Here is a 26,676-nt window from a genome sequence, read left to right as displayed (position 1 = left end):
GGAAAATGTCTGATATCTCACTTGAGTTCTAATGTGGGTATTAGGTGACAAAGGCTACGTCTACACGTGAAGCCAACATCGAAATAGGCTATTTCGATGAATAACGTCTACATGTCCTCCAGGGCTGGCAACGTCGATGTTCAACTTCGACGTTGCGCGGCACCACATCGAAATAGGCGCTGCGAAGGTACGTCTACACGGCAAAGTAGCACACATCGAAATAAGGGTGCCAGGCACAGCTGCAGACAGGGTCACAGGGCGGACTCAACAGCAAGCCGCTCCCTTAAAGGGCCCCTCCCAGACACAGTTGCACTAAACAACACAAGATCCACAGAGCCGACAACTGGTTGCAGACCCTGTGCATGCAGCATGGATCCCCAGCTGCTGCAGCAGCAGCCAGAAACCCTGGGCTAAGGGCTGCTGCCCACGGTGACCATAGAGCCCCGCAGGGGCTGGAGAGAGAGCATCTCTCAACCCCCCAGCCGATGGCCACCATGGAGGACCCGGCAATTTCGACGTTGCGGGACGCGGATCGTCTACACGGTCCCTACTTCGACGTTGAACGTCGAAGTAGGGCACTATTCCGATCCCCTCATGAGGTTAGCGACTTCGACGTCTCGCCGCCTAACGTCGAAGTTAACTTCGAAATAGCGCCCGACGTGTGTAGCCGCGACGGGCGCTATGTCGAAGTTAGTGCCGCTACTTCGAAGTAGCGTGCACATGTAGACACAGCTAAAGAGGAATATGGGGGTCAATTTTTTTTTGTCTGTGCTGAAGCATGTTTTCTTCAGGTGTTTGTCTGACCTGTTCCTAATCTGCTTCTTTAATGGTGTGTCCTTACTTGCTGAAGGTGGATTTGAGTGTGTTAAGGGTTTGTATCCCAGACTTTCTTCTCAGCATATATTCTGTGGCATCTGATTGTCTGGTTATAGATAACGGATTTTTTGAAGTGCCTTGCTGCCATGATTTATCCCGGAGGTGAAGTTTGCTGTGATGTGGAGTAGTAAATGATTCCACTTCTGTTTTATTATTATTATTATTATTATTATTTCATGGCTGCTTTAGGTTTCTTGTATGATGGGGATTGCCAGCCTTTGGCTTGTGGTCCATCAGAGTATTCTGCTGGTGGGCCATGAGGCAGTTTGCTTACACTGACTGTTCAGAGGCACAGTCACCTGCAGCTCCCTGTGGCTGTGATATTTTTTGTTCTGAATCAATGGAGGCTTCAGGAAGCAGTGCAGGATGGTGAACTGTGGCCACTGGCTAATGTAGGGGGGTGTGCCTGTAGATGGTCAATGTAAATAAACTATCTCAGGGCCTGCCAGTGGATTACCCTGATGGACTGTGTGCCAAAGGTGGTCAACCCCTGTTGTATGATCTCCAGTTAATTTTCCCGAATTTACCCTGCCACTGTGTGGGAGCATGTGATAATTTCTCAACTGAGGTAATCCCTTCTGGAGTAAAAACAAAAAAGCAGTAAAGTAGCACTTTAAAGACTAACAAAATAATTTATTAGGTGAGCTTTCGTGGGACAGACCCACTTCTTCAGACCATAGCCATACCAGAACAGACTCAATATTTAAGGCATAGAGAACCAAAAATAGTAATCAAGGTTGACAGATCAGAAAAAAATATTATCAAGGTGAGCAAATCAACGAGTAGAGGGGTGGTGGTGGGGAGTCAAGAATTAGATCAAGCCAGTATGCAAAAGAGCCCCTATAATGACCCAGAAAATTCACACCCCGGTTCAAACCACGTGTTAATGTGTCAAATTTGAATATAAAAGATAATTCAGCAGCCTCTCTTTCCAAAGTAGTGTGAAAATTCGTCTTCAGTAAGATGCACTCATAAGTCATTAACAGAATGGCCCACTCCACTAAAATGTTGGCTGACCGATTTGTGGGTCAGGAGTGTTTTTATGTCTGTTTTGTGCCCATTAACTCTTTGTCTAAGAGAGTTTGAAGTCTGTCTGTCTGTCTGTCCAGCTCCTTCTGGAGTATGTGGCATGCAAGATATCACTCATCAGTTTTTCTGAAATCTTTTGGCAGAGCAGTTCAGAGTTATGTGGTTGTCAGAGGGTTATAGATGGTGAATCCTCTGAGGATGTGTTGTTTCATGCATTTTTACTGGTTGTAGATGTTAAGTTTGACTTCCATCTTCTTAATGTTGTGGAGATTTCATGTCAGATGGCAAAATATATCTTCCATTGTTATTTGCAGTGATGTTATAGCCATGTTGGTTGCAGGCTGTAAGAGAGACAAATTGGGTGAAGTAATTTCTTAAATATTTTACTTGGTTGGTTGTTGGAAATGTTCTAAAACTGTGCAGGAGCATAATGCTAATTTACTCCTTAGTCTTCCTATGTGGCATCACAATGTTAAAGTTTATATTGGAACAAGATGGAAACACATTCCAGAATGCAATGCCTGGGTCTGGTTAACCCAGGTGTAAAGTGTAATTATGTTGTTTTTATAACACATGAAAGTTTACAGTCTGGGTCAGCAGCTGTCATAGTGTGGTTTTCATACCATAAACCTAAATTACAACAGAAAGTGTATCAGTACTAGTCTTTGAGCTATCTATAAATAAGAGTGAGCCACCTGGACTGAACACACAAGCTGAGGGACAGTTTCTGCTCTCTCTACTCAGGTTGTGTAGCACTTTATCACACAAGTTCCCCCTTCGAATAGATCTAGGCAGTGCCTTTTTCGTAAAAAAAAAAAAAAAAAGAGGTGACAGTATTCAGCCAGCTCCCTGTCCCTGCTGCCCTCAGCCTGTCTCATGGCTGCTGAGGTGCCCATACTCAGTAATGACAAACACTGGCACAAAAAAGCACTGGATCTAGCTATCTCTATATGTACTGAACACAATAGAAATTTAGTGGCATAGATTACTGTTTAATTGCCTCATTTATCTGATAAAACTTAATTACATTACTTTAACTCTGCATCTCTCTGACAAGCACACATAAATGTAGTAGCTGCAGGGTGAAATCAGTGGAGTTAGTTGACTATTTTTGTTGACTTACACCTTCCTAAAGATGGCTGAACATGGTTTTGGACTTGTCCTAAGTTAAAATAAGAAACAGTGCATTGTTTAAGGTAGAGCTACATGGGTGTGAGCAGAAGCACCTGTAGTGTTGAGAGGGGAAGGGGAAAGGAAGAAGGTGTTTGATAAGTTGTAGCTGTTCATCAAAGTAGCAAGTTTTCCAAAGAAGTTTGCATGCTCTTATACTGTAATGATTGTCATTTTAAAACTAGCTTTTTGCCTTCGAGCTATCGAGGTAAAGACCTGCAGGAAAACTACTGTCGGAATCCCCGAGGGGAAGAAGGAGGGCCTTGGTGTTTTACAAGCAATCCAGAGATACGCCATGAAGTCTGTGACATTCCTCTCTGTTCAGAAGGTAACACAGAAAAGTCTCTTGCGTCCTAGAAGCAAGAGTGTAACTCTTATTAATTATTAGTGATATTTATATATGGTCTTTGAACAAAGAACAGGTCAATTCTTAGTAAGAATGACCTATTTAGCATGTGGTATTTGATTAATGATGTTCTTACCACACACATTAGATCATTTGAACAGCTCTCTCGTCCACTACAGATCAGCTAACAATCTCTGTTGTGTTCAGTACATTATGAAAGCACCCATTTCAGGTCCATAGTAAATGCTGAGTTGCGTTTTGCGCTTTATATGTATCTAGATAATGGTTCTGAAGATAAATGTTGCACATGAATTTTTGTTCCGTCTTCCAAATAAAATGCGCATGTGACAATCTGTGAGGAACCTTGGTCAATGAGATTAGTAAAGAGCATTCTGATAAGATGCCTTCTGTCAGCTGATATTGGTAAATGAGAATTTAAGAAAGCTATACTGGGTAAGAATAATGGTTCATCCTGTAATCTGACCACAGCCTTTGTCAGATGCTCCAGAAGAAATGAACACAGCAAGGAAATTTCAAGTGTTCCTTCCCTGTTGTCCTGTCCCAACTTCAGTATTTGGATGTATAGGGATAACTCTACTGTGAGATTGCACTCCTGATCAGCTTGGCTATTAGCTGTTGATGCATGTACCCTTCCTTAGGTTTTGTAATTCTTTTTTTGAACTCATTTACACTTTTGGACTTCACAACATACTCAAGCATTTAATTAATTAAACATGCTGTCTATTAACATTATTTGGTCGCCCCAGTTCTTATGTTATCTGAAGGGGTAAATAACATTTCCCTGTTCACTTTGCCCACAACATATGTGATTTCCATACCATATGTGATTTTATAGCCCTCTATCATAATCCTCCTCAGTCATTTTTTTTCTAAGATGAACGGTATCAACCTTTCCTAATGTCTCCTCATAATGAAGCTTTTCTGTCCTTCTTATAGCAATTGATTAGTTTTGATTTTTATAGAGTTAAATCTTTCAGCACTTCACAGAATGTGACCAATAATACTCAGTATATTTCTTCCCAGGGTATGTCTACATAGCAGCCTTATTTCAAAATAAATTATTCTGAAGGAGCTATTCTGAAAGAGCTTATTTCAAAGTAAGGCTGCTACACGCACAAATGCATGTTGAAATAGCACTTAGCTGTTTCAAAATACAGCATCTACATATATAGGACCTATTTAGAAATAGAGTCATTGAATGCACTGTGGTTTATTTCTAAATACGTTCTGTTGCCTGTCTTAACAGCACTTATTTTGAAAGAGCTATTTAGAAATAGGCACTATTCCTCATAGACACATTGGCTGTTTCTACACAGGCCACTTCCTTTGAAAGTGGCATGCTAATACACAGAGCGAAAGATGCTAATAAGGTGCGGGTGCAAATTCCCCACACCTCCTTAGTATAATGTCACGTGATTTGGAGTCCGGAGGACCATTCTTCTGGACTCCAAAACGCCGTGTAGAAGCATGGACTCAGATGGGCTTCCGGAAGGAAGTCCTCCTTCCAGAGACCCCTTCTTCCCAAAAAATTTTCGGGAAGTAGGGGCCTCTGGAAGAAGGATTTCTTTCTGGAAGCTTCCTCTGGGGCCACACTTCTAAATGGCATTTTGGAGTCCAGAAGAACGGTCTTCCGGACTCCAAATCATGTGACGTTATGCTAATGAGGCACGGGGAATTTGCATCTGCCCCGTATTAGCCTCTTGTCTTGAAGCCGTTGTCATGAAGCCGTTGTCTTCAAACATAGAGCCTATTTCAAAATAGAGCCACTGGACATGCTATGGCCGTGTCTACACTTAAAGAAAACTTCAAAATGGCCATGCTAATCAGCAGATAGGAGTAACGGGATTTTGAAGTTGGCAGTGTCCTTTAGAAAAGGACCCGCATCTGGATGAGCCACACGGGAGTGAAAAATGGCAATTTTGAAGTGCCGGGGCTGGCAGCATGCTAATGAGGGGCTGAATATGCATTTCAGCATCTCATCTGTATTATTCAAAATGGCTGTTAGCATGGCCATTTTGAAGTTTTCTGTAGGAGCAGACATAGCCAGAATGAAGTTAACCAATTTTGAAATAAATCAACCACTATTTCAAAATTATGTTGGAATTATTTTGAAATAGTGATTGTGTTGTGTAGATGTTGAGATAGTTATTTCGAAATAATGGCTGTAGACCTAGACTAAGTATAGGTATTAGCTGTTCTATAGTTCAGTACTATATTAATCTGACTGTTTTACTTACCTCAGATCCAAGCTTCCTACCTTGCTTATCAGCCCTTTCCTTTCTTTACTGCTGGCATTTGGAGTGAGCTTTGCCATGTGCTTGAAAGGCTAACAGATCCAGGCTCTGGTGGACCAAGAACCAAAATTTACAGTCTGACTCTAAAGTGAGCTCCAGCTGGGATCAGACCAGTGGCTGAATCTAGGATCAAGGCCCTTTTGACTGATAATTTGACTGAGGAAATCATTTTCAGAGTCCCTAAATTAAATTGTCATTTTTAAAGGTTTGGTGTACACTAGAAAATTAGGTTCATTAGCTGCATTGGTCAGGGTTATGGATTTTTCTGGATGAGAGGCATAATTAAACTGACCCAAGTCCCTGAGTAGACAGTACTAGGTCAACAGATGAATTCTTCCCTGGGGGAGGTGGATTACCTATGCCAATGGGAGAATCCCTCCTATTTGAGGTAGGTAGTATCTGCCTCAGTGACGTCAGATGAAATTGACGTCAGATCAGTGACGTCACTATGAAATTTAGTGATATACAAGTCTGAAGTGATTTTTTTCTGGGCCTGGGGATATTTCAGTTGGGAGCAGAATATAATGATGGAATCTGATACATTCTTTGATGCAGCTTTGTTTATTTACAAGGAGTGAACATTGTCTTGCTTCTCTCAATGCAGGAAGAACTAAAGGCAGTCATGCCCAGGATATAATTTATTGCCATATTGGGGATTGGGAAGAAATTTTCTCCTGGGTCATATTGGTAGAGAATGTGGGATTTTTTTTTCCTTCCTCTGCAGCATGGAGTATAGGTCACTTGGGGTGCGTCTACACTAGCCGGCTACTTCGAAGTAGCTGGCACAACGTCGAAATAGCACGTGTTACATCTACACGCGCCGTGTGCTATTTTGATGTTGAAATCGATGTTAGGTGGCGAGACATCGAAATCGCTATTCCTATCCAAAGATGGGAATAGCGCCCTACTTTGACGTTCAACATCGAAGTAGGGCATGTGTAGACGATCCTCATCCTGCTACATCGAAATAGCAAGGTCCTCCATGGCGGCCATCAACTGAGGGGTTGAGAGATGCTCTGTCCAGCCCTTGCGGGGCTCTGTGGTCACCATGTGCAGCAGCCCTTAGCCCAGGGCTTCTGACTGCTGCTGCTGCTGCAGCTGTGGGTCTATGCTGTGTGCATGGGGTTTGCAACTTGTCGGCTCTGCGGACCTCGTGCTGTGCAGGCTGACTGTGTCAGGGAGGGGCCCTTTAAGGGTGCGGCTTGCTGCAGAGGAACACTGAAATCTGGCTCTTCATTTAACACTCAAACTAATTTCCATAAAGGGCCCAAAAAGATTGTAGGTATGTAAATGCCTCTTATTCTTCCACCCAGATGCATCCAAAAGTAACATGAATTTGCATTAACCTGGTACCAAATCTGAACATTATGAGACATTATTCTGAAAGGCATTTCTTATGCCTGAGTGAAATCGATGATCTTGGAATTTTTATTTTTGTAATTCTCAGTGCAGGACTGCAGTTTATGGCAGCAGTTTCTTTCTACTAGAGTTATGAGCTACTAGCACACTATTTTTTGTTTTCAGTTGAATGCATGACTTGCAATGGAGAAAGTTACAGAGGGCCAATGGATCACACTGAATCAGGCAAGGAATGTCAGCGCTGGGACCTTCAGAGACCACACAGGCACAAATTCAGACCAGAGAGGTAAAATACTTCTTCACTGTTATCTTTTAAAATTACACATACTCTAGTAGTTGTTAGGCCTAACCTCAGCTGGTGTAAATCAGAATGTCCATGAAGTTCAATTCAGCTGTGTGAATTTACATGGTCTGAAGAGATATATATGTCATAGAGTGAGTGAGTCACTCTGGGGAAAACTCTAACATAATAACAACAAAACAAATTATTATTATTATTATTATTATTAATGAAAATAATACTTTTCACCCAGCAAAGATCTCTATAAGACATTGACCTCTATAAAAATATTGATGGACGTAGTCTTCCAACATTAGTAATTTACAATATATCCATTTACTTCCATAATGAGTAGTTAGACCCCATGTAATTATCAGTCTGAACTATTCAATTAATGTAGTGTAAGGTGTTATAAATCAGGCCTGGTTTTCAGCCTGGAAAAGCAATTGTGCATGGTTAAGTTCAGCATTTTATGAGCATAGATTTATGTTTAGACAGTAATTTGACGAGAGAGAGATATAATGCCAAAAACTGAGTCAGAAACAACCTTAAAAATGCAGACAAGAAAGGGTTTATTCTAGTGGGTAAAATTTACTGAAATGCAGGCAGCCATCTTCAACATTGACACTCCCTTCTGTAGAGGCTATGTGGGTGGATTTAGGCCACACATAAAGGCCTTTGATCTCATATTGCATTGGGACAGGATAATCTTGCATGGGCTCCCACAGAAAGAAGAGTTTCTGAAAATTTTGACTTGAGTAGGCACATTTATAAAATAGGTAAAATGATGCTAACCTAACATGCAAGGAAGTTTTTGAGATTAGTGTCTGAAAATATCTGTGATCCTCTGAATGTGCCCATAAAAATGACCAAGTACAAATAATGTAATGCAATCATGCTTTGGACTAAAATGCTGGCAAGCTTTACTGCAGACATCGCCTAAAGTTATATTGGCATTATTTGTTGCTCAAGTGTGTGAATAAATTAAAGCAATCTGGGAAAAAGAAGTCTGAGGCCTGCTCTGTACTACAGTTAAGTCACCATGGCTATATCTACACTAGTCCCCGCCTTTCAAAAGGGGGATGCTAATGAGACACTTTAGGATATGCTAATGGGGTGCTTCCATGAATATGCAGCACCTCATTAGCATAATGGTGGCCATGATGAATCGAAAATGTTGCTTTTGAATTGCATGCCACCCGTGTAGACAGGGGCCTTTCAGAAGGATCCCCCCCAGTCTTCGAACTGCTAGTCATGGCTACCTCTGAGGGAAGGGACAGTAAGGCTATGTCTACACAGCAGGGCTGCCTGGGGAATCCGAATGCCACTCTGTCGACAGAAGTGTCTACATGGGCACTCCATTGACAGAACACTGTCAACAGAGGCAATATTCCTGATCAGGCAGAGGTATAATGCTGTCGGTTGAACAGCTGGGTTTTGTCAACAAACTCTCAATGGAGCGCTTTAAACCGTGTAGATGCTCCGCAGGTTTTGTCAACAAAACCCAGTTTTGTTGACAGATGCTGACTGTGTAGACATAGCCCTACACACACAATGCATTTCAAAATGGTGCTCAGCTATTTCAATATAGAGCATGCAGACACAAGAAAACCTGTTTTGGATTAGAGCCTTTGGACACATTAGAGCTTATTTCAAAATATCCCTTATTCTCTATCTACACAGCCTCTATTCCAAAATACCTATTTTGGAATAGGCACTATTGCTCATAGAGGCTACGTCTACACGTGCCCCAAACTTCGAAATGGCCATGCAAATGGCCATTTCGAAGTTTACTAATGAAGCGCTGAAATGCATATTCAGCGCTTCGTTAGCATGCGGGCGGCAGCGGTGCTTCGAAATTGACGAGCCTTGCCGCCGCGCGTCGCGTCCAGACGGGGCTCCGTTTCGAAAGGACGCCACCTTCTTCGAAGTCCCCTTATTCCCATGAGCTCACGGGAATAAGGGGACTTCGAAGTAGGTGGCGTGCTTTCGAAAAGGAGCCCCGTCTGGACGCCCCGCGCGGCAGCAAGGCGCGTCAATTTCGAAGCGCTGCTGCCGCCCGCATGCTGATGAAGCGCTGAATATGCATTTCAGCGCTTCATTAGTAAACTTCGAAATGGCCATTTGCATGGCCATTTCGAAGTTTGGGGCACGTGTAGACACAGCCAGAATGAAGTTGCCAAATTCAAAACAAGCTGTCCACTATAGCAATTGTGTGGTGTAGACACTCGCAAAGTTATTTCGGAATAGTGGCTGTTCTTCTGAAATAACTTGGCTGTGTAGACACACCCTAAGGCTATACCTACACAGTGTGCTGCTGCTGGCAGGGTCATGCAAATGAGGGCGCTTGACAATACAAATGGCCACTCATTAGCTAGTCGCATGAGATCGCTGTACTGGCAGAGGCTTGTCTTGTCACAAAACAAACTGTGCAGATAGGGTTCTATCGACCAAAAAGCTCATTGTTGACAGCCTTTATTCCTGAAAAAAATTATGAATAAGGGGCTGTAGACAAGAGGGGTTTTATTTGACAGAACCCCACCTACACAGCTTGTTTTGTGACAACAGAAGCCTCTGCTGGGACAGCGATCTCATGTGACTATGCAAATGAGTATCCATTTTCATTGTCAAGTGCCCTCATTTGCATGACCCTGCTGGCAGCAGTGTGCCATGCAGACATAGCTTAGATGGTCTTCTGCAGTAGGGAATAACATAGCTGCTGGCTGTCTCCCTTGGACGTGGAAAGGAGCAAGCAGATCTGAGAACACTGGAGGCAAAATCAGTAACTGGACAGGACTGTTTTCCCTACTCATTCTCTGTGCATGTGAGCACATGACAGATGTAAACTGGATCTCTTCTGTTCCCCCAAGGAGAGAAGGAAGTCAAAAGGGGCTTATTTCCTGTTGCCTTTCTACATGTAGGATGCTCAGACTAATACCCTCTGTACCCAAATATCCTCTTGCAAACCAGGTCCTTTGTAGTCCTCTCAAGGAGAAGATCCCTAAGAATCCTGTTATATTCAGGGTATAGTAGATATTGAGGATGCAGTCAGTGGATAGTGCAGAAAATTTTCCTGTTTTTCTGTCTATATGGCTTGATCCGGCAAGATGCTGACCACCATGGTGATTGCTGTTAAGCTCACAAGTGATTCAATTGAAGTTAAGCCTGTGTCTAAGTGCCTTGCTGGATTGGCATCAGAGTGCTCAGCACTTTGCAAGATGGAGCCCTTAATGTAGTTACCTAATAGCCTTTAGGGAAATGGTTCTGATGATCATAACCCAGCTAGTGTCCTCCCCATCCCACAGACTGATCAGTTGTGGGGGGGTCAGAGAAAGCTCTTTCACAGAATCACAGAATCATAGGGCTGGAAGGAACCTCAGGAGGTCATTTAGTCCAGCCCCCTGCTTCAAGAAGGATCAACCCCCACTAAGTCATCCCAGCCAGGACCTTGTCCAGCCGGGACTTAAAAATCTCAAGGGATGGAGAATCCACCACCTCTCCAGGCAGTGCATTCCAATGCTTCACCACCCTACTGGAGAAGTTGTTTTTCCCCTCTTTCCAAGTATTAGGGTCCTTTTAAATTTCACCTTCCTGCTCTCAGTACTGGGGAACACAGCAGCTACTGCTGATAAAAGCCTCTTAATGTTGACACAGTCCTCTCTGCACCCTTTTGAGTCTCTCCCTGCCTCACCTCTCAAACCTGACTGTAGCAGAGGGAGTGTCATTTGTCCCAAGGAAGGCAAGATTGAGCTCCATATAGAATCATAGAATCATAGAAGAGTAGGACTGGAAGGGACCTTGAGAGGCCATCAAGTCCAGCCCCCTGCCCTCATGGCAGGACCAAGCACTTTCTAGACCATCCCTGAAAGCCATCTATCTAACCTCTTCTTAAATATCTCCAGTGATGGAGATTCTACCACCTCCCTTGGCAATTTGTTCCAGTGTTTGATCACCCTGACAGTTAGGAACTTTTTCCTAATGTCCAACCTGAACCTCCACTGCTGCAATTTAAGTCCATTGCCTCTTGTTCTATCCTCAGAGGCAAGGAAGAACAAGTTCCCTCCCTCTGCCTTATGACACCCTTTTAGATACCCGAAAACTGCTATCATGTTCCCCCTCAATCTTCTCTTTTCTAAACTAAATACGCCCAATTCTTTTAGCCTTTCTTCATAGGTCATGTTCTCTAGACCTTTGATCATTCTTGTTGCTCTCCTCTGGACCCTCTCCAATTTCTCCACATCCTTCCTGAACTGCGGTGCCCAGAACTGGACACAATACTCCAGCTGAGGCCTAACCAGCGCAGAGTAGAGCGGGAGAATGACTTCTCATGTCTTGTTCACAACACACCTGTTAATGCATCCTAGAATCATGTTTGCTTTTTTTGCAACAGCATCACACTGTTGACTCATATTTAGCTTGTGATCTACTATAACCCCTAGATCCCTTTCTGCTGTACTCATTCCTAGGCAGTCCTTTCCCATTCTGTATGTGTGACACTGATTGTTCCTTCCTAAGTGGAGCACTTTGCATCTGTCCTTATTAAAATTCATCCTGTTTACCTCAGCCCATTTCTCCAGTTTATCCAGATCCTTTTGAATTATGACCCAATCCTCCAAAGAAGTTGCAACCCCTCCCAACTTGGTATCATCTGCAAACTTAAGTGTACTTTCTATGTCAATATCTAAATCGTTAATGAAGATATTGAACAGAACCAGTCCTAAAACAGACCCCTGCAGAACCCCACTAGTTATACTTTTAGCAGGATTGAAAACCATTAATAACTACTGTCTGGGTACGGTTATCCAACAGACCTTGGAATGAATATATGGTGGGTAGAAACTCCCCATTGGCACACTTTTGTAAATCGCATGTCCATCAGCTCATGAAAAGCACATCTGCTTGTAGTTGGGAAAGGTCTCAGGTTCATAGGTAGTTAACATTTTTGCCCCCTTGAATAAATGTTTACAGTTGTCCCTGGGGCAGGACTAACTTTTTGTTCTTTTTCACACGTTGCCAAAAAACTGCAAACCCATAGCATTTTGAATTTATTGGTAATCAATACAATTTAATTTTATCCCCACATTTGGACATTTCTGTCTGTTAGTATGACCCTTAAGTAAAGTAAACCATATTGTGGTCCCCCACTTGTCTGATTAATGGTGGCAGGACAAATATGGAAACAATTAAAATAACAGTTTTAAATCTTGACCAGATAAAAGGAGATGGAAGTTTTAAATATTTTTTTGCATTGCTGGAAAAGAGGGCATGACTTACAAGCCCTGTTACGAAAATGGAGCTAGCATTAGTAACAAAGCAATTGAAAATAGCTTCCACTTTGAGCCCAGGGTCATTGCACGAGAGAACCTGTTTTCTTAATGAGTCTGGCATGCTAGGCCCTGTTTATATAATCCACCCTTAATTGGGCTGTTTGGGGAAAAAAATGTGAGGCTTGCGTGTCTATCAGCCAATGTCCATGGTCTAATTCAGTGAAGCAATTAGCTGAGTTATCCCAGCTGGTAGCCTTTCATAGCTGAGAGGCCCCCTCTTCATGCCATCCTCCAAGGGCCTGATTCTGCTCAGTGCATCTTAAAGAGGTTTCACCCTCATTTCCCTCTGTGGGAATAGAGGGTATATCCCAGGATCACATTCCAAGCCAGCAGGCACTGTACCCAACTCAACTCTTCTGGAATTAGCTCTTTACATGTCTTTACATGTAGCATTGCCAGTCCGACGTGCTGAAAACATTTGTTGGTGTGGTTTGCAGATATCCTGACAAAGGCTTTGATGATAATTACTGCCGCAATCCTGATGGCAAGCCGAGACCGTGGTGCTACACGCTTGACCCTGCTACCCCATGGGAGTTCTGTGCAATTAAAACATGTGGTGAGTTAAAGCAAAAATTTATTGCTTCCTTTTCCTTTCCCAAATCTGGAATCACATAGTCTGTTCTCAGTGGGTTCATTCATATGTTCATTCACTGTGTTTTGCTTAATTTTAGAATAGGAACTTAACATATGACTGGTCTTACTGGATCAGATCAAAGGTCTATGCAGTTTAATATCCTGTCTTCTGACACTGTTCAATGCCAGATGCCCCAGAAGGAATGAATAGAACAGGTAATTATCAAGTGAGCCCTCCATTGTCACCAATTCCCAACTTGTGGCAAACAGAAGCTATTGCCACCATCTCTTCACATCCTAATAGCCATTGATGGACCTATCCTCCCTGAACTTACTTAGTTCTCTTTTGAAACCAGTTTTGATCTTCACAGCATCCTCTGTCAAGGAGTTCCACAGGTTGACTGTGAATTGTATGCAAAAAATACACCCTTTAGTTGTTGTAAACCTACTGTCTTTTTGGAGATGAGGTGACCACATCTGCATGCAGTATTAAGATGTGGGCATACCATGGGTTTATATAAAGGCAATATGATATTGTATGTCGTATTATAAATCCCTTTCTTAATGATTTCAAAGTTCTGTTTTCTTTTTTCACTGCTGCTGCATATTGTGTCAATGTTTTCAGAGAACTATCCACAATGACTCCAAGATCTCTTTTTCAACTGGCAATGGCTAATTTAGCCCCCATCATTTTTTTTTGCGTAGTTGAGATTGTTTACCAACATGCATTACTTTGCATTTATCACCATTGAATTTCATCTGTCATTTTGTTGCCTGGTCAGACAGTTTTGTGACATCCTTTTGAAACTCTTCAGTCTGCTTGGGACTTAACTATCTCAAGTAGTTCTGGACCATATGCAATGTTGGCACCTCACTGATTACTGTTTTTGCAGCTCATTTATAAATATGTCGAGTAGGACTGGTCCCAGAACAGACCCTGTGGGACACCACTATTTCATTCTTTCCATTAGGAAAACTGACCATTTGTTCCTATCCTTCATCTCCTACCTTTTAACCTGTTATACTGTGACAGTTTACTTTGCTTAAATGTCTTTAGTAATGGTCAAAGGCTTTCTGAAAATCTAAGTACACTATACACACTGGACCCCCCATCCCACATGCTTGTTGACCGCTACGATAGCATACACACGCTTGTGAGCATCCCCATGGCCAAGGAGTGCCAGATAAGATTTTGCTTGGTCACCTGGCAAAGTTCTGGGGATAGGATCTGATTCACTCTGTCTATAGTGCTGCTGGTCCCCCAAGAAGTATATTGACCTGCCTGGGTCCAGTTCTTATGAGAAACTGCCAGGCCATAAGCCAGCAGCTTCTTTTATTTTGGCTTGCTGGATCCTGATTGGGTGCAGCAGAGATAGCCGCTCTATCCTGCCCGGAGGACATCTTGTTTGCTCCTTTTTGTGGGATGGGCTGTGGCAAGGCCTCTTGTCTCCTATAGGGGGCGTCAGGGCTTAGTCCACCCCCTAATAACCCCTCCTCAAAGAATTCTTTTATATTGGTGAAGCATGATTTTCCTTTAAAATGCCGGGTACTGAATTTGGTCATATTGACCTGTAATTGCTGGCATCACTTCTTGAGTCCTTTTTAAACATTGGCATCACATTGGCTGTCCTCCTGTCATTTGGTACAGAAGCTGATTTAAATGACAGGTTACAAACCACAGTTAGTAGTTACACAGTTTCACATTTTAATTTCTTCAGAACTCTCAGGTGAATACCATCTGATTCTGGTGGGTTATTACTGTTTAGTTTATCCATTTGTTCAAAACCTCCTCTAATGACATCTCAGTCTGGCACAGTTCTCCAGATTTGTCACCTTAAAAGAATGGCTTAGGTTTGAGAATCTCTTTCACATCCTCAGCTGTGAAGACTGATGGAAAGGATTAATTTAATTTCTCTGCAATGACCTTATCATCCTTGAGTGCTCCTTTACCATCTTGATCATCCAGTGGCCCCACTGGTTGTTCAGCAGGCTTCGTGCTTATGGTGTATGTAAAAAAATATTTCCTATTACTTTTATATCTGTAGCTAGCTAGTCTTAAATTTTTTTGGACTTCCTAATTATATTTTTATACTTCCTTCATCAGAATTTATGATTTTTCCATTTGCCTCACTGGTTCTTTACTTTCATTTCAAAAGGATGCCTTTTTGTCTGTGACTGCTTCTTTCACATTGTTGTTTAGCCTCAATGGCACTACTTTGGTTCTGTTACTGTACAGTAAGTGAAGAATTGCCTTTTCAGCCTCATGTAATATAGTCTGCAATAGGTATAATCAGCAATGCATTTTTATCACTTATTTTAGTTATTCCTTTACTCACATGTCACAGGGCCACATGCCGTACCCTAGCCTCTTCCACAAACGTAGACTGCACTGAGACCGTCTGCCTTGTAAACAGCACTGTGTTATCATTATGATAAACCTTCCACCAATATATGGCAGTTTCTGCATACCTTTCCATACTGCATCTTAATTTATATCCCCTTTTCCAGAAGAGGAGGGGATAAGATATCTCTAATCAAAGAGTCCTGTGGGACAGTCTCACCTACTTTTCTGTTTCTTTTCTCTTTTCCACCTTGAATGTGCCTTCATATGCCCTTTTATTCAGCTTCCCTGCTTATAGAATCATTCACTCACCAGTCCCAATCTGTCCAGACCCACTGACAGGGAGGAGGGGAAGTCATTGCACAGGGACCTGGTGATTCAAAGGGGACCAGATCTCCTAGCTGCTGCCACTGCTACTGTGGTAGTGGCAGTGGCTGGAGCCCTGCTCCCCTTTGAAAGCTCTGCACAGCTCTGAGGGCTCTTGAGGAGGGTTCAGGGCTGTGCTCTGGGTGCCCTCAGCCCTGCCTCTTTCACCTGAGGTGCTGCCCCTTCTGGGGCATGGAGCAACCCCCCCACCCCCACATTGCCCCTGGGCCCCTGGTGACTGTGGCTCAGCTGAATCTATTCTGGTAGTTGGGAACACCCCGGGCCAATTAGGCATTCTTCAGCAGAACCTAAATATTACTACTAACAGCACCTAGAGTGCTGGCTCAACTGCTAGCCCTGGTCACTTTGTCGTGTACTGCTTACCCTTTTCCAGCAGATTCTAAAGGTACCACTAGGTCTCTGCACCTCCTTGCCCTCCAGGTGTTTGTCTTGAATTCTATGGGGTCCATCCATTCTCCAACAGAAGTCACATTTGGTGGATAAGGAATGTCCCCAAATTCTGTCTTTGCCCACCAACTGCCACACCAAGGGCAGCTTATTGGGCTGTACTCACAATGAAACCAAAGCTAAAAGAACAGTAAGGTGCACAATCAAGCACAGAATGATTAGGAAACACCAACAGGAAGTTTGCCTGTGCATTCTTAATTCAGCCCCTCTGAGTGTATTTATTATGAGGCAGACTTCAATTACATAATCACAGACAATTATATAGTGGAGGCAAGGGAGAAGAAGGGAAAATAAAAGGAGGCAGGAGGGTGTGTCACCATTACTGACTTTTTTTTTTTTTGGATAGTGTCAGCTTAGCTGCTGGGCCAAAAGGGCCAATTCCCTGGGGCCATTGGCAATTTGGGGACTTTTAGAAAAGTGGTTGTCCCTGTGCCCTGACCTCCTTTCTCTACCTGCCCTGTGGGTAATGGGGTCAGGATACAGGTGCTTGCCCCACTCCACCTGCTCTCCCAGCACTCCTGTTAGGAAGCAGGAAAAGCTCCCCCCGCTACACTGTAACCTTGTGTTCCAGCAGGAGCACTGGGCAGATAATGCCAGGGCAAGCCCCTGTGTGTCCCCCTGATCTGTGAAAGGAGTGCTCTGTGGGAAGGCAAGAGTGACTGCAGGTGGAAGAGCTGAGGAATGTTCCCCCCTTGTTCTTTCACAGGGTCCCACAAACCCCTAATCTGCCTCTAACCCCTATGACTTTCAGAATTCTATAACGTACACACACTCTCTGTTGTAACATATTCATATGCTTTTTTCGGGTAGTGGAGTTTATAATACTAAAAATATGTCTCAGTTATCATTTCTGTCTGTTTTTACAAATACAACTTTTATAAATGTTTATCCTTTGCCATTTTTGAAGTTGATGTGTCAGTGTTTTGATGATTCACATCTGCCTTTGGTGGTCACGTAAGCTTACCATCACTGTAAGTCTTAACAATCAGTCTGATCCAATTGTCGTAAAAGACATATGCTAGAGGATCTTTTCCAAACTCTAGCAGTGATTCTCCTCCCGCAGGAGTAAATATTATGTTGGACTTTTATTAAATGCAATCTCAGTACCAGCCTTTCTAAAAACAAATGACCTCCATTAATGATCCCAGCCACTTTGCTCATGATAATGTGATGAAGTTGGGTTCATGCATTGAGTACATAGTCTTCCTTTGATTTCATTTGACATCAGTAGTGGGAATTTCACACTTGAAGCTATTTTTTTCTTGCAATAAACTTATGTTCTACGTAAGGTGAATATGCATCCAGAATACAAATATTCATTTGATAAATTTCCCTATTCTGTTTCATATAACTATTCAGACAATTACATGATACTTTTAAGCAGTATTCTAATCTGTTTACTTTTACATCAGAAAAAAAAACCCCTCTACTTCTTTGATCTTTACAACCTAAATAAAACTCAGATAATTACAAGTCTTTTCCATTAAACAAAGATGGATGTTTTACTGCACTGGTTTCAAACTGGGGTAAGTGTACCCCTAGGGATATGTGAGCTCTCTTCAGGGGGCACATGAGAAAAATCATATTATGGTCAAAAGTGCATTTTATTTAGTAAGATTTAGCAATGTAATCGAGTTTAATCTTCTTTCAATTAAAACTGCAGCTGTGTTAGTGTAAGTTTCCCTTCTGTTGCATTGCTCTTTTCAAACTGTGGAGTGCCCTCTGTAAGCAGGTTTAAAATAGTGTTCGGGGTGAACTTTTTCAAAAGTTTCTAAGCTGAATGCCCCTCTCTGAGTTTCAAGTTTTGGTTGTGCCTACTCTCCTGACCCAGACCAGCTGGGTGTCCCGCTGAGCTTAGTCAAGGGATGGAAGCAACACTCGTTCCCCCTCCTGCCTGTGCTCACTGTCTTGAGCTGCCTGGTATTGCCCCTACTCTCTGGAACTTTTCTCTGTGTTAGGGTGACCATCAATCCCATTTTTACCTGGACAGTCCACTGTTTAAGCTGTCTCACAGGCATCCCTACTTCTTTTTTTTTTGTTTCCAGAAAATGGGCAAAATGTCCCATATTTTGTGTGGTTCCTGTACCCCACCATCCAGTGCCCCAGGGCAGCAGTGTTCACTACTGTGGAGTCCCGCTGCAGGGCAGCTGCCCAGTTCCCTGGTGTCCCATGCTTTGGTGTGGCAGCTCCTGCCCCATTCTTCAGCATCCCACAGTGGCAGCCCTGACTGCCAGCGAGCTCTGCCATGGGGCAGCTGCCTCATTCCCTGATGCCACAGAATCACAGAATCATAGGGCTGGAAGGGACCTCAGGAGGTCATCTAGTCCAGCTCCTTGCTTCAAGCAGGATCAACCCCTACTAAGTCATCCCAGCCAGGACCTTGTCCAGCCAGGACTTAAAAACCTCAAGGGATAGAGAATCCACCACCTCTCTAGGCAACGCATTCAATGCTTCACCACCTGCCTGGTGAAGAAGTTTTTCCTAATATCTAACCTACACCTTTCCCTCTTCAACTTCTGACCATTACTCCTTGTTCTGCCATCTGACACCACTGAGAACAGTTTCTCACCCTCCTCTTTAGAGCTCCCCTTCAGGAAGTTGAATGTTGCTATTAAATCACCTCATAGGCTTCTCTTCTGTAAACTAAACAAGCTCAAATCCCTCAGCCGATCCCCATAGGTCTTGTGCTCCAGACCCTTAATCACTTTTGTTGCCCTTTGCTGAACCTGCTCCAGCAAATCCACATCCTTTTTATACTGGGGGGCCCAAAACTGGACACAATATTCCAGATGTGGCCTCACCAGTGCTGAATAAAGAGGAATAACTACTTCTCTAGATCTGCTTGAAATGCTCCTCCTAATGCACCTCAATATGCCGTTAGCTTTCTTGCCTACAAGGGCACACTGTTTACTTATATCCAGCCTTTCATCCACCATAACCCCTAGGTCCCTTTCCATCGTACTGCTGCTGAGCCAGTCGGTCCCCAGCCTGTAACAATGTTTGGGATTCTTCTACCCCAGGTGCAGTACTCTACACTTCTCCATATTGAACCGCATCAGATTTCTTTTGGCCCAGTCCTCCAATTTATCCAGGTCCCTCTGGATTCTCTCTCTACCCTCCAACGTATCTACCTCTCCCCCCTAGTTTTGTGTCATCCGCAAACTTGCTGAGGGTGCAACCCAGTCCCTCATCCAGGTCATTAATAAAGATGTGGAATAACACTGGCCCCAGAACTGAGCCTTGCGGCACTCCACTTGAAACAGACCGCCATCCAGATATTGAGCCGTGGGGCCCAACCATCAAGCCAGCTTTCTATCCATCTTATAGTCCAAGGATCCAATCCATATTTCCTTAACTTATGGACAACAGTGTTGTGGGAGACTGTATCAAAAGCCTTGCTGAAGTCAAGGTATATCACTTCCACTGACTTCCTCATGTCCACAGATCATGTTACCTTGTCACAGAAGCTAATCAGATTGGTGAGGCAGGACTTGCCCCTGGTGAATCCATGTTGGCTACTTTTGATCACTTTTCCCTCTTCCAAGTGCTCCAAAATGGATTCCTTGAGGATTCCCTCCATTATTTTCCCAGGGATTGAGGTAAGGCTGACGGGTCTATAGTTCCCTGGATTGTGCTTCTTTCCTTTTTTAAAGATGGGCACTACATTTGCTTTCTTCCAGTCATCCGGTATTTCCCCCCGATCTCCAAGAATCTTCAAGGATAATGGCCAAAGGTTCAGCAATGACCTCTGCCAATTCCGTCAGTACCCTGGGGTGCATTAAATCCAGACCCATGGACTTGTGCACATCTAGTTTTTCTAGATAGCTCAGAACTTGTTCCTTCCCCACAGATGGCTGCCCTCCACCTTCCCATACTGCATCATCTAGGATCGTCATTGGGAAGTTGACTCTGTCTGTGAAGACTGAGGCAAAAAAACCATTGAGTATTTCAGCTTTTCCTGCATTATCTGTCACTAGGTTACCTCCCTCATCCAGTAATGGCCCCACACCTTCTCTGATAACCCATTTATTGTTCACGCGCCTGTAGAAACCCTTCTTGTTACTCTTCACATCCCTTGCCAGCTGCAGTTCCAATTGTGCTTTCGGTTTCCCGATTACTGCCCGGCATTCTCCAGCCGTATGTTTATATTCCTCCTTAGTCAACTGTCCTCGTTTCCATTTCTTGAATTTAAGGTGACTAAGGATTTCCCTGTTAAGCCAAGCTGGTTGCCCACCATGTTTGCATTTCTTACTACGCAGTGGGATTTTTTGTTCCTATGTCTTCAGTAAGACTTCTTTAAAATACTTCTAGTTCTCTTCAACTCTTTTCCCCCTCTTTTCCTCACTTGCAGAGAGCTCCTCTGTGAGGTGACTGCCTTGTTCTCCAGCAACCCACATCTTGGGGAGGCAGCTCGTGCTGCAGGGAAGCTCATTTGTAGGGCAACTTCCCTGTTTTCTGGGGATGCAGCTCCCCACTGCAAGGAGCCCCTGCCACAGGGCTGCTGCTGCATTCCCCAGCCTGCCCTGTGGAAGCCATTCCTCGTGTCCACCCTCATCCCCATTGTGTAACTGTAGGGCTGCAGCCCCAGTTGCTGAGGAGCCCTAACATGGGACTGCAGCCCCCCATCTCTGGAGGCTGGTGTCCTGTATTTGCCATAAGGGCAATGTGGTCACCCTACTCTCACCCTAGGGGGCATGCTTCATGGTTTGAAAACTGCAAGCAGTTGTTGCTAAATGGAAGACAGAAATCTTAGGAACAGGCCTGCCAAGACAGGGAGTCAAGGGGGACAATTACGCTGGAGCCTGGTGGACTAAAGGGGGCCCTAATACATAGTGCTGCTGTTGCAGTGTGGTAGGACTGCAGGAAGCCCCAAAGCTGGGATCCACAGAGCTGCAGGGAGGGAAGGGGGGCCCAGAGGTTGTAACCATGTGAGTAAGCTGGGAGGGGAGAACTGGGCTGGGAACAGAGGTGGTTATCCAGGCTGGGAAGAGAAGGAGGGAGCCGGGCTCTGGGGATAGATCTAGGCACAGGACCAGGGGTGATGAGGGAAGAGCCAGGCTCGGAAGGAAAAAGAGCAGAGGGGTGGTACCAGGGACAGGCAGAGATGGCTGGGAGAAGAGGGCCAAGTGGGGTCAGGGGGTGCAACAGAATCATTGGGAGGACAGAGCTGGGCAGGGTTGAAAGGGGTGGAAGAGAGTGCAAGGAGGGTGGGAGGGGCTAGTGGGGCATGAGGTTGTGATTGAACAGGGGGTTCTCTGATTGAAGGGGGTTGCTTAGGGTTTCCCTGGGTGTATTGTGGCTGGTGGCTTTGTCAGAGGGAGAGGTCGGTGGGGGGGCAGAATTCCTGCCAGCTGGCCTGCTTAGGGGACATGTGAACCCCCATGCTCTGCGCATCCACCCCATCTATCTGTCTATTTCAGATAGGGGTGTGTGAGAATCCACATTATTTGGAAAGGGGTATGGAGCCTGTAAAGTTTGAAAATGGCTGATGTAGTGGTTAGGACACTAGCTGAGGTCTTGGAAGTCCTGGATTCAAACCCCAATCAACCACATTCTTCTTGTGTGACCTTGGGCAAGTCACTTAGTCTTTCAATGTCTCAGTTTCCTATCAGTAAAATGGGGATAACAGCACTTTCTACTTCACAAGGGTGTTGTGAAGGTAACAAAAAATTGTGAGGTGCTCGTGTATAGGGTAAAGGCCATATAAATACTAACAGTAGATGATGAAACCTCATAATTAGAAAAACTTCATAATCAGTTAATATGCACATGAACCTGAAATTGCCTGTTGTTACTGATATTACTATTATTTATTGCCCCTGATCTTACTGTATATTAGATCAGCATTGCACAAAATTACCTTGAAGCTGGCTTACCCAGCTACAATGTGATTCCTCAGCACAGGTGAATTTTTGGCTTTAAATTACTTTTGAAATCCCCCACTTCACCCCCTCAGCTACAATGAACACTCCTGCCAGCAGTAGCTCAGGATTTGATAGGTCACATTCAACATTTTGCAGTTGAATTTAGAAGTATGGTATATGAGAAAATGGTTCAGGCAAAGATGGTGACATTTTGGAAATCGATGTAGGGATGACTCTGTAAAATAAATGTCTATGGAAGGCTTTGAAGGGCAGAAGGAGGAGACTTGGTGCATCAGAAACTGAAGTCTCTTCCAAGCATAAAAGACAGTATTAGCGAAGGCATAAAGCCAAGTGTGAGAGAAGGAGATGATTGAAACAATGAAGTTAGAGATGAGATGGATTCAAAAATGGGATCTGGATTGAGATTTTGAGCACAATAATTGGTAGGAAGCTTTTCACATATGTGGTTTTGTCTTGGGCCAATTTGTACTGTGGAGAGAAGGTACAAAGGAGCATTAAAATAGCCAGAAAGGTGGTAGGAGGAAATCAGAGCAGAGATGGAAGATGGGACAGAGATTGTGAAGAGGAAATGAGGACTAGGAATTGGGGATTAATCAGAAATGAGAGTGGATGTCTGTTATAACATGGGTAGCATATCATAACATGGTAACATGGCTAATATGACCGAAAAAGGGGATGTAGCATGAGGAGAGAAGAGGTATTTGTTGGGAGCCCAGAGAGAAGGCTGCTGATGTCAGTTTCAGAAGAACTGAAAGCCTAGACCAGAGCAGGGTTACTGTAGAAGGGCCGGAGAAGAAAGGATGATGTTTGTAAGTAGCAGGACTCAGTGAAAGCCTGGAGATGATGGAGAAGAAAAAAAGAGAAGTCAGAAATAACAACAAGGTTGAGAGAGTGGGTCAGAGGCACAACTGGTGATTGGATAAGGAAATGGACCACCTCTATTTTGCCAACTAAATTTTTTAGTAGCAGAGATTTCCTTGCAGATCTAAATGTTGAGCTGTTACTTAGGGCTACTTTAGATAGGGAGTTAAAATGAATTAACTAAAGTTGTGGAGCACATAAAACACTATCTCTTTGTGATACTCTCATTAAGAAGTAATGTTTGTTGTAGCTCAGTCCTCTGAAAGACACTTTTGAATGAGAGCGTCCACTGGGGTGTTTAGTGCTCTTTGTGCACATTAACTTCAGACCTTCAATTAGTTCATTCTCCATAGGTGTTCAAATCTGGGGCCTCTGATCACAGTCAAGTCTGGCAACTCCAAAACAATTAATTTCTGGTTTAAACTTTTACATTACTAGCAAGATTCTCTGTGAGTGTCACGCTAGCCCATTTGCTTTCAGGGTTAGGGCATTTCCAGGTTCTAGACTGTATTCATTGCCATGTTCAAAGAGTCTGACGGCTTTGAGAACTACTCTAGAATATGTATTTCTGTTTTTTAATACTTTGGTGATGTGGCATGAAATATGTAACTGTATATAGTTTTGTCAATGCATGTGCATAGCTTGCTTTATTTATAAACTGAATAAAGTATTTTTAAACATTGAAACATGAAGAACAACTGCTGCAAATCCGTTTAGTGAAGTCACCTTGTAGGGGACTTCTACTAGCTTGCAATATCCTAGATAGGCAAGGGCTATCATTAAGGCTTTTTGACTTTGAAGTGAGCCTGTGAATCATCACCTTAGAGCAAAGGGGCAACTTTTGAGGCTGGGCTGTTTTGGAAAGGGGAGACTGCCAGCTAATCTGGCTAACCAGAGGGAAAAGCATCCAACAGATGAATAAAAGAGAAATGTGGAATCTAGCTTAGATACAGGTAATACCACCCTGCATCTTGATTGATGTTAATGGGATTTATGCAATGAGGGATTTGAAAACAAATCCTACAGAAACTCTGTGTTATAACATTTAGTCTTCTTGAGATCTATTTTCTTTTTCAAGTTAATAAAGCTAGCTTGAGTTACTGAAGCACTAAAAATGAACGACATTATCAGTACAACGCATCTATATTGTTGTAATTGGTGTAACATACCAGAATCGATTTAGAGGCTCATTATTTACAGTTGCTAACTTTAGCTGATAAGTTAAATTGTAAGATTATTCTCTAGATGGTGAACAAATACCAATTAGCAACAGATACAAAATTACTCAAGAATAATCATTTAAAGGTGGATTTTTGGGGACCTTTAGAAGACACTGACATTACTGTAGCATGTTTAGTTTTGCATTACTTAGTGAATCTGTGCTACAACACCTGTCCCACCAACTTTTCAATTACAAGAAATAAAAAGAAGCTTTCAAGTGATTGAAATTGAGAAGTCACAGTTTGCATGAGATTATTTCAGAACAGGCTAGGATTAGTGCAGGTTGTAGTGGTATCTGTGACACTTCTTGGCTATGTCTACACTTGCCCCCTTCTTCGAAGGTGGCATGGTAATCAGCTGATTGGAGAATACTAATGAAGTGCTGTGATGAATGTGCAGCACTCCATTAGGCTAATTCTCCCTGCAGCAACTTCGGAGTGTCAAACTTCAAAGTGCTGGCATGCCGTTAAGTTGCAGGCACTTCAAAGTGTCCATGCTACTTCGAAGTGCTTCTAAAAATTTTCGGGAGTAATGGCACTTCGAAGTAGTGCACGCACTTTGACATGCCCACAGCTACATGGCTTGACGGCACTTCAAAGTTTGAGACTTTGAAGTTGCTGTGGGGAGAATTAGCCTAATGAAGTGCTGCATATTTATCTCAGCACTTCATTAGTATTCTCCGATCAGGCTGATCACCATGCCCCCTGAAAAGAAGGGGGCTAGTGTAGACAAAGCTCTTGAGTGTGATATATTTATTGGTCTTAAAATATCTCTCTATGGAGAATTCTCAGCTCAGATTTCCAGCAGTTAGGACACTTCTTTTTCTTGACTTTCTGAGCATAAAAATGAGTAGCTTAAAGGAGCCAGTACGTCATTAGCTAATAAGATTAATTGGCTTTTAAGTAGGTACTGCTCATTAATCTGTCACTGGTATTTTGGGTACTTTGAAACAATATGTTAGGGCTGAATCCTGCAAACATTTGTGTGAATGCTTCATTTTAACATGTTGTCTCACTGGGGCTACTCAATCGTGTAAAATTAAGAATGCGTGTAAATACTTTCAGGATTGAGATTATAATAATTAAGAATATCACTCTAACACTGACTGCTGTAGTAGTGGCTTGGTGTCTCTCTGTGCAGCAAGAGTAGCATAAGAACCCATATATATTTCAGATATTTTATGCCCTAATCCTGAAAGCAAATGGGCTATCATAACACTCACAGAGAATCTTGCTGGTCATGTAAAAGTTTAAACCAGAAATTAATTGTTCTGGAGTTGCCAGATTTGGCTGTAATCAGAGGCCCCAGATTTGAATACCTATAGAGTATGATCTGCAATGCACTTAAACCAGACTCACTTTTAGGAAAAGAAAACAGCTCTTTTTCTCTCCATTTACAGCTCAGCCAATTGTGAACATCTCTTATGCTGCAGTAGAAACAACAGAGTGCATCCAGGGGCAAGGTGAGGGCTACCGAGGTACTGTGAACACCATATGGAGTGGAGTCCAGTGCCAGCACTGGGACTCCCAGTTTCCTCACCAGCACAACATCACTCCAGAAAACTTCAAGTGCAAGTGAGTAGTGCATGCAGGTGTCATAGATTACAGGGCAGAGATCAGTTCCTGCAATTTAAACACTGATGTTGCCAAAGGGTATTGAGAGACCGACTGTTACTTTAATGTAGTCATCATCATCATTACTCTGCATGCTGACATGTTCATTGTTGCCTCTGACATAGGAAACCATTCAAACATTAGAAGAGTGCACTATAAATAATTCCTTCTCTTTGAAAACAAAAATTATGGGTTATTATGGGTCACTGATGAATTGGTTCAATGTTGTCCTTGTTTTTACACACTGGAGACCCTTATTCTGAAAACTCCCATGAGCTTAATTTTGGCCATATGGGTAGACTGATTGACTTCAAAGTTTCGTACATGTGTGTTTACAATAATGAGGCCAAATTCCCATTAACATACCATCCACTCTTTTTTGGAAGGGGACAATTGTTTATTTGAAGTTTTGATGTGCAGATGTTAAAGTCTTATTGTGTTTTCCCTACTATTTTAGCTAAACAATATCACTGTGGATATTTGACATATCTAATATTTTATGACGTTAGGTTTTTATTTTGTCCTTGTGTCAGGTCTGTTTTCTCCTCTTTAATGATTACATATCTAGGGTATGTTTTTATCCCGTGCTCTGGATTTACTGACCGTGATCCCCTGGTCTGAGTAAAAGATTTGAGCACAAAGGATT

The 26,676-nt window shown here is 43.1% G+C and overlaps 1 protein-coding gene across 1 annotated transcript in view; it reads left to right on the top strand.

The window, feature by feature from the left end:
* HGF (hepatocyte growth factor) overlaps positions 1-26,676 on the top strand; it is a 96,951-nt gene that overhangs the window by 23,160 nt on the left and 47,115 nt on the right. The window contains exons 5-8 of the mRNA XM_074984166.1: positions 3,276-3,403; positions 7,261-7,381; positions 13,140-13,258; positions 25,817-25,991. Of these exons, the coding sequence (XP_074840267.1) occupies positions 3,276-3,403; positions 7,261-7,381; positions 13,140-13,258; positions 25,817-25,991 (543 nt within the window). The remainder of the gene's footprint in view (positions 1-3,275; positions 3,404-7,260; positions 7,382-13,139; positions 13,259-25,816; positions 25,992-26,676) is intronic.

Source organism: Carettochelys insculpta, chromosome 1 (assembly GCF_033958435.1).
Source record: "Carettochelys insculpta isolate YL-2023 chromosome 1, ASM3395843v1, whole genome shotgun sequence".
Classification (NCBI taxonomy): Eukaryota; Metazoa; Chordata; order Testudines; family Carettochelyidae; genus Carettochelys; species Carettochelys insculpta.
This window is presented reverse-complemented; position numbering and strand designations above follow the sequence as displayed.